The following is a 15,121-nucleotide window of genomic DNA, read 5'->3' as shown; positions in this document are numbered from 1 at the left end:
TTGACTCATTTTAAACAAAAGCACACAACCTGTTTTCTGACGACGCACATAGGAGTATTGTCATCAAAAACCTGGCCATAATTATTTTTTGTGGTTTTTATTATTATTTCTGTTTGAAATGAGTATTCCTACAAGAAAATACAATATAAACCTAGTTTTTGTTACTTTTATTTTTTTACCAAAAACTAAAAAAATTGATTAATGGCCTGTACTCCGCCTGTCGACATTATTTTTCTCAAAATTTTGTCCTCATCCCTAATACGCAATTTTCAGTTTCTTTTCTCTCTTCCCCAACCTTAATTAAGATCACCCAAAATAAAATACACGAATAACATCAGTAAATTTAAGTTAAAAATAAAAAACGTTGCATAAAGTAAGGATTATTTTCTATCAGAAAGTGAAAAACTAATTGACCCTCGATTCTCTAAAGAGCACCTAAGAGCACCCAATTTTTGTTGCATTGTGTTAAAGAATATATAAACTAACTTATAAGTTTTAATTCATCGCAGAATAACGGGGTATACTAAAACAAAATCATTAAAATAATAACTTACCAAAAATATCAAGTTTTTAGATACTAGTTCTAAGCCCAAATTAAAATAGAAAAAACCATCTAACATTTTCAAAACTTTGTTAATATCGTTAATAAATAACTGAAGAAGAATTCTCCATTTAAATTTTTTTAGATTTTTATCACTACACTTCGATATCGCATATAGAATAACACTTACCAAAATACTTCGCATTCAAATAAAAATGAGGTGGATGTAACAGCTAACTTTGAACTCATTTTTTAACAAGACACGATCGAAAAACAAAATAATGAGTGCAGCAGTTTATTTTGCACCCACTTTGCCAAACTTTTTGGTGTCAATTTTGATTTTCAGAAAATCGACTTATGACCAGGTTTTTACTGCAAATACTCCTATGTGCGACGTTATCACGTAAAATCATCGGCCGTAAACCGGCTTTACAGACAACCTCTTTTTTTTTTTGAATGCATTGGGAAGAGTGGGGGAAGAGAAGATCAAGCTAGCAATTTTATTTTCATGTAAATATTTCAAATTATTTAATAATGCTTAATGGAACGAAAACTTATACTACCACTTGTAAATTCACATAAGGTACGTTTGAATTTTTGTATGTTGTAATTGAATCATTTATTTTCAAAACATGATAAGTCCATGATTTTAAATTTTGCAGGAGAAGAAAAAAACGTTCTATTTTCTTTTGATGTGTGTATCAAAATTAATAAAAAATATATTCTGTAGAACTTTTGCCTAGGTACAAAATACAGTTTCGTTTTTAATTTTTGGAGCGATATTTCAAAAGATAAAAAATAAAAACGCTTTTGGACTTATCATACTTTGAAAATAAACGGATGTGAAATTAGTTTTAAAATGGGTACACAATTTTTCTTTCATCCCAAGTCTATTACAAAATTGTATTTGAGATTAAAATATAATGTCCGGAGTGCTTCTTAAACTTTAAAGACGCTTTAAACTTAAGACTTTCAGCCAGTAGCTTAATATAGCATTTACTCATAAAAAAGCTGTTGTTTATTTTCAAAAGATGATAAGTCCGGGACTTATCCTGTTTTTGATACTAAAAAAATATTTCGCTTAGCTGTAAAATCGGATATAGATGGAGTAGATACTTCATTATTTTGAAGATAGACGTGGTTATCCCTAGAGTAACAATTTAGTCAAAAAAACGAATTTTGAAAAAAAGTGGACTTATCATGTTTTGAAAATAAATGATTCAATTTATGTTGTTGTGCAAAAAATAATGGTGCGCCATTCTTTACAATTTTTTTTTAATCGAAATATGATAAACAAAATTTTGAAAAATGTTTTGAATCATTTTCAAAAAATTGAACCATTTCAAAAAACATTATCGAAAATTTAAACTTAATATTTTGGCTACTTCAACAGTTTCATATACAAATTAGTAAATTCATATACGAGAGAGAGAGAGAGAATGAAAACTACTTTTTAAAAATACTGTTCTTCGGACTTTGTACGCATCACTTCGATTGTTTAACACAGTAAAATGGGAAACCGACGAAGTTATGAATACCAGAGTTAAAAATTTCTAAAAAATTGACTTGATTTAAAAAAAAAAAATGATTAAAAATCAACGATGACACCAATAATAACGTGCTGTGTCTTTTTGTGAAGCCAAAAACTATGTCTTTTAATATGTTTTCAAATAAAGCTTTTTGGACTAGTTTTTGAAAAATTAAATATTGATATATTTATATACATTAGGGTGGCTCTTAGAAAAAAAAAAAAAATTGGTTACGCCCCCCCTAGGTTGGTCCCAAATCAGGAAAAAAAATGCCCTAATTTTTTCAAATTTTTATTCGTAACCCTTTCTGACCCTATTTCATTAAGAAGTTTATACGTGTGAATGATCAAACATCCGCTATTTACCCAACACTGGACACAGAATATAGCCCCTGCTCTAGTAACTTCTTATCAGAATAGGGCCAGGAAGGGTAAGAGATAAAAATATGAAAAAATAGAGTATTTTTTTTTTCCTAATTCAAAACCAATTTAGGGGGCGTCGCACTCAATTTTCGCAAAAGAGTAAAATAAGTACCACCCTAATATACCTATTTATAAGAAATAATTATTTCCAAATTCAAAGAGGAACTTTATGACAATCGGTTGAGAATTGACTGAGAAAAAAACACTTAATTAATATCGAATTGCGATTTTTTTTTTTTTTAGCTTTGTAGTATGAGGGCGATACAATTTCGATTTTTGGGGATTTTGATCTTGGGGGTTTTCTTCTAGGATTATTATTATGGGTTTTGGTCATTCATTAATAACCCTATTTGGAAAAGGGTGAATTGGAATTCGGAAAATTTTTGTGCTCGCGGTATTGTTTGATTTTTTGAGTATCCTGCAACCCAACGATTCAGCCTGAAAACGCTTGATTAGTTTGGAAGTCGAAATGATTCGTTGATTTTCATGATTTTAGACAAAATTCCAGCCTCCACATCACAGTCCATTTTTGCCTCATCTGTGAAAATAGTGGCATAAAATTCCTTTGCCCAAAAATGGATTTGCTTAAAAGCCCAAATAGTGCAAAAGAGTTTAAAGAGGTATACTCAATTATAGAAACCAAAAAGGGTTAAATAGCATCAAAATGATTTTTTTCTTTAAATCAATCATGATGGCGTAACCCAAAACGCTTTGGGAGGAGTTGCTTCAAAATCAAGGTTCAATTTTGATAAAAAGTCAAGGTTTTTGACATAATTATCCGCGGATTACTGCATACATTGAACAAAGTTAAAATAAAACGTATCTGTTCTACACACTTCAACTATAACTAGTCAAATATAATCATGTCTGTCCTCATCAAAACAACCTATTTTTAGCCAAACAAGTAACTCACGTTTCCATCATCAAACGAATATTTTTCATAGAATTCAAAAATCAAAACCGAGGAGTAAGAAAAAAAATCAAATGCAAACGTTAATCCATCCCCCAACCCACAGCTTCCTCAAGTGTTAATCACAAGCTTTCTTATTTTAAGCCAAGTCAATGGCTATCTTTGAGAAAAATCCCAGGATAATTTCTCGTTAAGCGTTATTGTCGCCAGAAGCATAAAAAAAGACACAAAAAAAAACAGAAATACTTATAAAACAAAAAGCAAAGAAGAAAAAAAATCCAGTGGCATATTCCCTGTGCCTCTTGCCTCTATGGCATCTTATCTTCAATCCTCTTCACGACTTTCGACTCGACAGACGCTACTTTAGCTCAATAGTTCATTGGAATTCCAACATGGAAAGGATGCAGTTAATCCTTGTTTTTTTTTTTTTTTTTGTTTTTGTTTCATTTCATCCTCTCCAGCCTGACCTGACCCTCCTCAAAAACATACTAAAAGTCTTAAGCTCTGTTTTCAATTTAAAGAGATACAAAATTTCATTTATTTTTTTTTTTACTCTAAGACACACAATATGTTGTGACGCATGTGTGTGACACATGTGTGTTTGGTTAAGGATTCAATGTGTTTTTGTGTGTCATGTATTCTGTATGTTTGTGAACAATATTTTTATCTTGCAAATAATGTCCTCTTGATCCTGCTCTAAATTCCGAGAAAAGTTGAACAGAAAAAATATTTCCAAAGAAGCCAATGAATACCCACTTACCATTGAAAGAGTGCCAACGGAGCTGGGTGGCTGTCCTCCATTCCGAAGCGTACAATAGCCCATGGCATTTGGATGGGATGAGTGCAATGTCATGCCAGATGAATTGTACTTTTGCGGCGGAGGCGTACTCGACGATAATAGCCCCCTCGTGGGACTACAACTTGTGTCGATGGTTGATATATGCTGTCGCCGTCTTATGTAATCGATCTGGAATGAAAAAAAGAAAAAGAGACAAAAAATGTCGGTCAAAATACGATTTCATATAAAATGCCAGCTACTACAACACACAACGTGTAGGAGTGAGATTAATGATGAAGGAGAAAAATTTCCTTTTGGATAGGAAAAATGCAATCTGATGCTATACAAACACATCTCCACGCCATGTGTTGGTTGTTTTAAAAACTTTAAAGTTTATCCTTTTACTTAGTTTCTTTTTTTTTTGCTTTTTTTTTTTTTTGATAAATGGATTAAGGAAAAATGTTGGCGGGTTTTATCAGTTTGAAGTGAAGTAGCTACCACTTGTCACTTAGTTTTTAAATGCTCTGTGGGACTTTAAATGGATTTTGTTATTGTGATCATTTTTATTGGACTCGAACTGACATTAGAGAGGAAAAACGCTGGCAGCGAAATATTTTAGGAATTTCAGATAGTTTAGAAAACTTCATTAATATGAAGATAGTGCAGCAGTGGAAAAAGTGCGAGCATTGCAAGTTCATGGAGTAGATATTCTGGTTTAATTTAACCGAACGTTTTTAATTCGATTTGGTATAGTTAAAAGTTTTTTTTTAATGTTTATAGGTTTGGAGAGGGAAAAATGTGAGGGTTTGGAACAAAATTGATGCTTATCTCATAATAAGTTTAAAGAGTTTTAATTAGTTTAAGGGCTAATTTAGTAGAGATAAGTATTTCCAGTGTGATTATTGTTTGTGCTTATCTTTTGAATAATGGCTATTTATTTTCTAAATGGATTAAGTGTCAGTATCGTGGAATGTTAAATTGATATTTTTTAAAAGTCAATCAATTATTTTTTTTTACAAATTTCTTGTAACAAAGAAAAGTGTTCAAAAAGGATTTTTTTATTTTTACTTTTCAGAAATAATAACACGGTGTTACAAAAATGAGGTTTCAAAATATACGCGGGCGGAGACCTATCAGGTTTTGTAGAGCTAGTCGCACTGATTACGAAACGGTATTTGAAAACCCCCTAACACCCCCAAAATCTGGAGTTACGGGTGAAAAACGGTTTTTTGGACCTTCACCCATTTAAAAAAAATTCTAGCTTCGACAATTTTTTTACCCATTTTTGATTTTTTTACAGTTTCTGATAGAATATAAATATACCTTTTCAACAATGTATAAAACATGTAACTCGGTTAAACCACTTAGAATTTATAAGCTGTCAAAGTTCAAAAATTCCATTTTTTTCGTCATTTTCCCAACTTCGGCATCAATTTAAAGTATATGTTTTCAAAACAACATGCTATTAAAAAAATATATTCAAAAACTATATCAATTTCTCAATCAATCGAGGTATATTTTATGAAAATCACTTCAAAATTGGCTTAGAAAAAAATTTTTTTCGATTTCAACCCAGATACAGAAATTCGAACTTTTAGGTATAGAACAAAAATTTTGTTTCGACACGTGTAGTAGGATAACTTGGGCGCCAGGATTCGATAACCGGTTTTTGCAGAGGAGCTCAATACAAACATTTTTTTCTTTGGGAGGGGGTCTATCTCGCCCCGTTTAGGTGGGAGGGGCATTTTTCTAAAACAAAATTATCAAAATATAAAAAAATTATTAAAAAACAACGGCAACATTTACAGTAATAAATGATACCATTTCTGAAAGAAAAAATTGTACACTTGATTCTAATTTTTAAATCAATATAATATAACCAATGCCTTTTTAAATAATCGATTTCAAAGTTAAAAATAGGCGAACAAAAATTTTTTAAAACTTATTTTATACTATTTTTGTCCAGACTGTGAATTTTAGTAAAAAAAATTACTCACACAGAAAACTGCCTCAATTGATTCCTTATCGAACAGGGAAAACTACATGTTTCTATTTCTTCTAGTTTATGAGAAAATTGAAAAATAAAAACAAAAAATATTTTGAAAAAAGAAAAATCTGATAAAATAATTTTTCAATTTTCTCAAAAACTAGAAGACATAGAAACATATAGTTTTTTGAACTTTGACAGCTTATAAATTCGAAGTGGTTTAACCGAGGTACATGTTTTATACATTGTTGAAAAGGTATATTTATCTTCTATCAGAAACTGTAAAAAAAATCGAAAATGGGTAAAAAATTGTCGAAGCTAGAATTTTTTCAATGGGTGAAGGTCCAAAAAACCGTTTTTCACCCGTAACTCTAGATTTTGGGGGTGTTAGGGGATTTTCAAATACCGTTTCGTATTCAGTGCGACTAGCTCTACAAAACCTGATAGATTTTGGGGGTGTTAGGGGATTTTCAAATACCGTTTCGTATTCAGTGCGACTAGCTCTACAAAACCTGATAGGTCTCCGCCCGCGTATATTTTGAGTGTTACACCGTGTAATTTTACTATTTTTTTTTTTTTTTAAGTAAAATTTCGTGCTTCATTTTACTGTTTTTTCCTAAAGTTCTCAAAAACTAAGATTTTTTTGAAAAGAATCAATTTTTTATTCAAAAATGTTATAAATTTTTTATTTTTATTAGGTACCCATACATTGGATTGGGTGATGAAAAAAGGTGAGAACCGCAAAAACTTCTTTTTTTTTTTACAATTTCTGGTAAGAATAGACAATAAAGATGTATGTAATATATTGAACAAGTTGGAGAAAATATTAAGAGATCTTAAATTTTGAAATGGTAACGGAGTTACGAATAACAGAGTTACGAGCGACAGAGTTACGGCCGTCAAAGTTACGCGAAACCGAAGTTACGAAAAACTAGAGTTACGAATTCTAAAGTTATGTTAAGCTATGACATGTGATTTTTGGGTTGGCAACAATTGCAACAACAGTTCACCACACCAAAATAACGTCTGTAAAAAAAAGGGGTGGTTTGGTTATTATTTTAATATAAATAATAACAAAGTGGGTATTACAAAATACGCTATGAATAATTATATTACTTAATAGAAAAAAAAAATACGTATTTGCATTAGTTGGACAAATAAGAAGTTAAATTCAATTATGTCCCCCAAACTTACATAAGTATATGTACTTATGTTTTTTTTCTATTTCAACGTTTTTGCGATTTTCTCACAAAAACAAAACCATATATGTATATCTATACCTATCCAATCAAAATTTTACAAGATTAAATAACACCCATTTTCGCTTTACTCATTTAGTTCTGACCAATGAGCAAAATGTTAATCTCTTGTTTGTATTTCCATAATTCCATACCTATCGTTCCTCGCAATTGTTGCCAACCCAAAAATCACATGTCATAGCTTAACATAACTTTAGAATTCGTAACAATAGTTTTTCGTAACTTCGTAACTTTCGTAGTTTTTCGTAACTTTGACGCTCGTAACTCTGTCGCCCGTAACTCTGGTATTCGTAACTTCGTCGGTTTCCCCTTAAATTTTACATCATCTCGAAAATTTTTGTGAGGAAAAACCAGTAAATTGATATAAAAATGTTTTTTTATTAATTTGGCACGTTTTGGATATTTTTTTTTTAATTTGAATTTTTTCATTGAATATGAACAGTTATACCTACACTGAGGAAAAAAAAAACAACTTAAAATCAAGTTTAAAGTGGTTTGACGTTATAAAACTTCTTTAAATCAAAGTTGTTTCAACTTTGAAAGAAAGCCTCAATTTATTAAAAAAAAAATGAAAAAATTGGCAGCCTTTGGTAATCGAACGTGCTATCTCACTGTTGGAAATTATAGTGATAAAATGCAACAAAAGCTAAAGTCCGACAAAAATTAAAAAAATTTGTACGTTGTTTCAATTTTAATTTAAAGATTTTTTATGTTAGTTTTTTCAACATTAAATCAACGTTGAACATATTACATTTTCCTAGATTATACACCTTTTTGATATCAATTTAGCGTAATTTCTAAGGTATAATATTGTTTTGAAAAAGCAAATTCGTATCCACACTTACATATATCCCTCAGTGTACCAAATTTCATGACTTTTTGTCAAAAAAATGGTCGTGCAATAGAGTTTTGACGTCAAAAAGTACCAAAGACACCACTGTGTGGCGATGGATCGATTAAGGGCTAGAATTATAGGGTATAGATTTTGGAATTTAGGAGTTTCCAAACAAGGAGTTCCAAAACGTTAGAGACTGACAAACAGTATTGTGGGATCTTTTTTTTCACTCTCTATCATATTAATGTCATGTTTGAATGGAATCTCAAGTTTGACTTTTCTCTAACAAATGCATAACTTTTTTTTTGCCAAAAGTCATAAGCACCATTGAATATGATGAAACTGATGATGTCAATAGTGCATTCAACTTTTGGGTTATAGTTCGATGGCATATTACATGTAATAGATGAATGCCCTGCACTTGTCGACATGCTGTTCCTTGAACCTTAAATCACGAATAATACAACCTTTCATCTCAATCCTGGGCCATTAATTTAACTTCTTTTAGTCAGAGTATGGTAGACCATTAAGAGCAGTGTTCTTGCTGCACTGCACTGCAGGCAAAAAATAAAAAAAAAAAAAAAACCTTTAACATCGATGTGAAAATCTCCCTATTATACGACCACGACCCCTTTCTACCTTCCTCTTCTTCTTCCGATGTACAACATTATGTACCATGAAAAAACCCCTTCCCTTTCCAACCCCATATTATGGCTATCAGTTGAACAAGAAATTTACTGCAGACATGCTGATTTATCGATTCTCAATTCATTTGCTTTAGCCTTCTTGCTTTTAGTCCTTATACGACGACGACACGAATATGTGAAGTGGTCTATAGGTATATAGTCCTTGCAATCTTCCATATGTGATGATCGACCATCGACCTTATTCAACCCTCCCCTCAGCCTCACATTCACACCACCACGCCACCTTCACAAATATAAATGGTCTTCATTATTTTCATCTTTGGTTCTCTGGTTGCAGCCAGCCAACCAGGTCCTTCACATACTCGTTCACCACACAAACCTTTTTCGATAATTATAATTCACACTGTGCCAACACTTTAGCAGCATTCAGCTCCATAGAGTGAATACTGAATGGGTAAGATAAAGTCCTGATAAATACTTCAACCCATTTGGCAAACAACCATCCAGCAGAGAAGAGAAAACAAAAAAAACACCAGAAACTCTGTGGGAATAAGGACAAAAACAATAATAATTTCTTACCTGATCATCCGAATCAATAGTTTCGGGTATAATATCTGGATTCTTCTCATCACTCTCGTTGCCATCGATTTCTTTGCTTCCGGAGCTCTTATCACTTGGTCCCGGTGATCCATCTCTGGATGTGTTTTCGTTGGATAGGGTTTTTCGTCGGCGTCTGGAACTTTTGCATGGTATCCTTAAGGCTACAACAACGGCAAACCCGGCCACTATTACAGCTAACGTCAGACCGATGGTTAATGATAGGACGGGTGAGAGCAAAAGTGCGGTATGTGGTTTTTCTATAATATAAAAAAAAAATACGAAAACAAAAACATTCAATTTCAAACATAAGGAAGAGATATTTGTTTAAAAACAAAAAAATAAACAAGGTGAATTTTACCAGCAGTTTAAGGAGTGAACATGTCTGAAGAATTCTTCCAACTCAGTTAAAAAAAAAATTCTGACTTATTTAAACAAAATTTTAATTTTATCTGCCACGCTTTAATAACTTTTCTATAACGATTTCATTGAGTTCTTAAGAACGGATTAAACCAGTGAACTATCGATAGTAAGTAACTGAATGATTTAAACTATCGAATAGTTCATTCAATTCATTCATTCGAACAAAAACTATCGAATAAAACTATCGAATAAAAACTATCGAATAAACTATCGAATAAACTATCGAATAAACTATCGAATAAACTATCGAATAAACTATCGGATAAAAACTATTCAAATGAAAAAACTATCGAATGAAAAAACTATTCGAATGATAAAACTATCGTTTAAGAAAAGTATTCAAATGAAAAAACTATCTTTTAAGAAAACTTTAACTAAATGAATGATTTAAAACTATCGAGTGAATGAATATTTTACAACTATCGATAGTTTGATAGTTTTTATTCGATAGTTCCCATCACTAGTAGGCACCGCCATTTGATTCCTCATCACCGTCTCGTATTAAAAGAGCATGTTTAAACTTAGCAGTGACTCACCAACGAACGAGTTCAGAGACAATTTTTGTGGTCAGGTGGAAATGGTTTTCTCTAATTCTCGACTGGGTAACTTATCATTAAAATACGACCTAAATTGAGAAGCATATCAGGTGCAATTGCTTACGGAACATATTTTTATTTGCGCCAAGAAAAAATTTTACGAAAATATTTTCGAGTAGGTATAACATAACTATGAAGTTTCGATTGAAAGGTAAATTTTTTAACTATTTAGTCCTTTTCAATGCCTATGGTCTTACAAAAGTTATAGTGTGCTTCTTCAAATAGGTATAAATTCAAACTTCAAACCAAAATCAATAAACGATACTTCAAAAACGAAATTAAAATACTAGGTATTGAGAATCTTCTCATAGTTGAACTTGTAACCAAATTGCAATCAAAATCTGTAGTAACAATTTTTGGTGAGATAGAAAAGAATGCAGTATGTACTTGACAATTGTGATTGACAAATGAGCTTAGATTAAGTATGGATATTGACAATGAAATTGATGAAAATTCTGAAATGCGATTGAGTGAAGTATATAGGTACGCTATTCTCAGCTTAGCTGAATTAAAGTTTTATGCAAAATTTCGGAACTGCTAAAGTAAAGGACTTGTTCTACAATCTTACAAAATGGAAAAAATTAAATTGCACGATTGGGTCGCACGTACTTGCTCTTATGGTAAAAGTTACTCTAATGTTAAAGCTTTTCATTGAACAAAATAAGGGAAAATTTAAAATTTGATATTTAAAATGATCTTTTACAAAAAACTAAGTAATCCATTTTATTTCTTGTATAAAAAGGAATTTTTAGAAAAAAATTTTCGAAAAACGTTAGTGCCGTTTTTTAAAAAAATAATTTTTTATATATAAAAATTTTCTAACATTTTTCAAAAAAAAAGTTGGAATGCCATTTTGAACAAATACCTAATTAATTTACACATAAAAACGGATTTTCAAAATTTTTCACCAACCCGTTTCCAGAAATTTGATTTTTCACAAAAAAATTTTGAAATATTTTTTAAAAATCCAAAAAGGTGTTTTTTGAAAAATTTTTAGATTTTTTAAATAATTATTGCTTAAAAGTTTCTGTATAAAAATTTTGGTCGAAATCTGTTTTGTCGTTAACGAGAAATTCATAAATAAAAAAATCCGTTCTATGACAGTTAACGTTAATAATGATACAAAAAAATTTTTTTTTATTTACAAAGAAAGCTTTTATGTGTTTCACTACACAGAAACATTTGATTGGTTGTAAAAAAAATCATTCAAATCAAACGTAGTTTGGCAGAGATAAGGCCACTTAAAGGACAGGAGAGCAAAAATCATAAAAACCGTGGTAACTCGAAAACGGGACGAAAACGAGAAAATTACCTCTTAAGTTTTTCGACTAAAAATGACCTCAGGAATCCGTGGTTTTCATTTGGGGCGGTGACTGTGGGACACCCTGTATATAATACTTTTGGATTAAAACATTTGTTAAAATTGAACAAGTTATTTGGAATACAGTAAGAAATTAAAAAAAAGACGGTTCTATGGGAAGTACCGTTAGTAACAATTTTTGAAAAAAAAACTTTTTTCATTAAAACAAACATTTTGTCTAAAACTAATTCTTGGATTTTTTAATCATAACCGTAGGAGTCATTTCTGAGAAAATTAAACTTTTCCAAAATTGGTACTTTTCCAATGGTTTTTTTTTTGTCAAAAAATTGTCAAGTTTGGATTGGATCAACACGCATCCAAGATGGTAAATAAAGCAAGCCATTTAAGAAATAAAAAAGAAAAACAATACTGGTGTCAAATAAAAGGTTGCGTTGCACTCTGTTCACTGCGTATCAGAAAGTTGATTCCTATCAGTATATCTAATCAATTTTTTAACAAATTTAAAAACGGTTCAAAATGATTTTCTAAACCTAGCCCGGAAATTTTAGACAGCAATTAAGACCGAATGCCAATTCAATAAGTGGGTATTACGCTTAAGCTAGAATTACAGGGTCTACGAAATTGGTGATCGCATTTACTCTGTGACGTCATTAAAAAAATGTTCGTCACTCTGTCAAAACGCTATCAGTGTTAAAACCTAAAACTCTGTGTCAGTGTGAGTTTCATAGTACCCGACAGCCTTTCGACAGCATTTTTTGTGGACGACATGACATGAAAAAATAATGTAGACGTCACTTTTACGTCAGAGTCCGTTTGACCGTGTTATATAAGTTTAAGGAACTGAAAGAAAGAAAGTCACCGTGACTTAAAAAGAGACCCTTCATGGATCGATTGGTCGTTAGTAAATAAGTAAAACACGTTACAGTGCATTTCTATTTTTGTGGTAAAATTCACCTAAAAAATTTATAAAACATTTCCCTATAAATATATAACTTACCTCTTTCCGATGTTAATTGCTTCTCGGGCATCCGTAGCATTGCTGCATTCATAGTTGTTGGATCGGAACGTCCTTTTGAATTGAAGGCATACACTGAGAGTAAATAAACACTGCCAGGTGTCAGTGCCGAAACCGAAAACTTTGGTACCGGTGAAGTTATGTTTGCTCTGATTTCCTAGAAAATGCAAAAACAAAGCAAAAAAAAAAACAAAAATCATTCAAAGATTTTCTCTAATACTGTTTGAAAACCACACAAATTCATGAGGGAAATGCCAAGCATAGACTTTTGGGCTGCACTTTCATCTCTCTCGCTCGAATCCAACTGACTGGAAAATGTCTGTGACACATTACCATCTCTACAAACTACTACTAGACTAGTAGAAGTAGAAAAAACTTCACACAAAAATGCATCACCTAATGTCAGAGAGATGTCAGAACTTCAGTTGGCATTCGAGGTGAATGTGAAATGTGAATTGTAAATTTGAACGTGAAACTTCTCTTCTCGAAAATGAATTCAAAGAAAATGTGCAAGAGGAGCGAAAGGGATTGAGTAGGAGGGGAATTAAGAATCATTGTTTGGATTTGGATATAGAGAATAATACTTACATTAGAATGGGGATCCCTCATTTCAAGCATAAACGATTGCGGTAGGCCACCATTGAAACCGTCAGTGCATTTGACAGTTAGTGATACCATTGATATGTTGGTTAGTGTACAGTTATGCACTTGGTCTGGTCGTCCTGTAGAGTTTTTGTGTTAAAATGAGAGAAAAGACAAAATGAGAGTGATTATTTGTTTTTTTTTTTTTTTTATTTCTTTTGTAAGTTTGTCTTCATTGTCTGTTGGATGGAAAAATGAAAAAAGGAATTTAGAAAAATTGAGTTTTAAAACATTTGTAAGTAAGAGAAAATGATAAGTTAAATTCAGAAGCAGTTGGTAGTGTCTGCACATTTTATTTAAGCGAAATCGATTTGTGTAAATATTTTACACTGAGTCTATTATACTTTGTGAAAGAGTTTTTATGTGCGAAAGATATGCTCATAAAGTTAATGAAAAATGGTGTTATTGAGTAGAAATGGCAAAAAAATTTTGTATTGTTGCACGATAAACTATAAACTAGCGTACGAAATGCTCAAATTTTATTATTTTCAAAATCTGCTTAGACGCTTTTTGTGTATACCTAATCAAGAAGCAATTTTTCTAGAATCTTATTTCAATGAAAGAAATACTAAAAATCACTCTTTTTTTCAGCTAAAGTTGCTTAACCCCTAAATGCAAGCTTTGATCACTGTGGCGTATACGTAATATTTTTTTTTTTGTAAAAAAACGTTTTACGCTTCTATTTTTTTTTTTTTTGATAATGGGAAAATTTATTTCCATTCTTAAATGATGTTCATAACAGGAAGTTAAAAATTTTAAAAGAAAAAAGTGTTATTCACAAAAGAGTTAAAAAGAAAATTAAAATTGGGAGACTTAAAAGAATTATCAGTTTTTTTCTTCTTAAATGATGTTCATAACAGGAAGTTAAAAATTTTAAAAGAAAAAAAAGTTTAATTCATAAAAAAGTCCTATAACTTAATTTTACTAAAAAAAAAAAAAAAACAAATTAAAAAAAAAGAAAATTAAAATTTGGAGACTTAAAAGAATTATCAGTTTTTTTCCAAAAATCATGGCTATATTTTGACTCAAATATTAAAAAACAAAATAACACCGGAATACAAAATTTATGTTTTTGTGAAAAACAATTTTTAATACAGTTTTTATTTATTATTGATTTTAGAAAGCTTATTCAAGTGTTTTTTGTTTATTAATAGAGCATTACTCAAGATATAGAATGCCAGGAAGTATTTTTCGGAAAAAAAATGAAAAAAAAAAACTTTAAGAACTCTTATCTCGACAAAAATATTCTTTGTACGGGGATGTAGCAAGATATGAAAAGTCTTTGTTTCATTATGTATTTTGGGTGTAAACTATTGCAATACATACAAATTTGTTCGATAGAATTTTCGAGTTCTTCGTCATAGAACATTTATAATTACACGTTTGTCGTTTTCGATTGAATTACCAGAAGCATCCGGAAGCATTTAGAAGTCAAAAAGCTTCTCAAAAGAGAAATTCTCTTCTCGTTTTAAAATCGGAATTCACTCAAAAAGCACTAGTACATGAATATTTTGGAATTCAACTTCCCCATTAATTTCTCGAAGATTACTTTATTTCAACAATTTAAAAGATTTTGTTTAAAAGAAAAATAAATTAATATAAATATTTGATAATTGAAA

General features: G+C 30.8%; 1 protein-coding gene across 1 annotated transcript in view; it reads right to left on the bottom strand.

Annotated features, from left to right (window-relative positions):
• The window catches only part of LOC129916337 (hemicentin-1), a 250,824-nt gene that overhangs the window by 10,190 nt on the left and 225,513 nt on the right, over positions 1-15,121 (bottom strand). The window contains exons 12-15 of the mRNA XM_055996201.1: positions 13,449-13,582; positions 12,843-13,017; positions 9,488-9,765; positions 4,163-4,369 (exon numbers count right to left, since the gene is read on the bottom strand). Of these exons, the coding sequence (XP_055852176.1) occupies positions 4,163-4,369; positions 9,488-9,765; positions 12,843-13,017; positions 13,449-13,582 (794 nt within the window). The remainder of the gene's footprint in view (positions 1-4,162; positions 4,370-9,487; positions 9,766-12,842; positions 13,018-13,448; positions 13,583-15,121) is intronic.

Source organism: Episyrphus balteatus, chromosome 3, assembly GCF_945859705.1.
Source record: "Episyrphus balteatus chromosome 3, idEpiBalt1.1, whole genome shotgun sequence".
NCBI lineage: Eukaryota > Metazoa > Arthropoda > Insecta > Diptera > Syrphidae > Episyrphus > Episyrphus balteatus.
The sequence above is the reverse complement of the archived record's forward strand: the minus strand, read 5'-3'. Positions and strand labels throughout refer to the sequence as shown.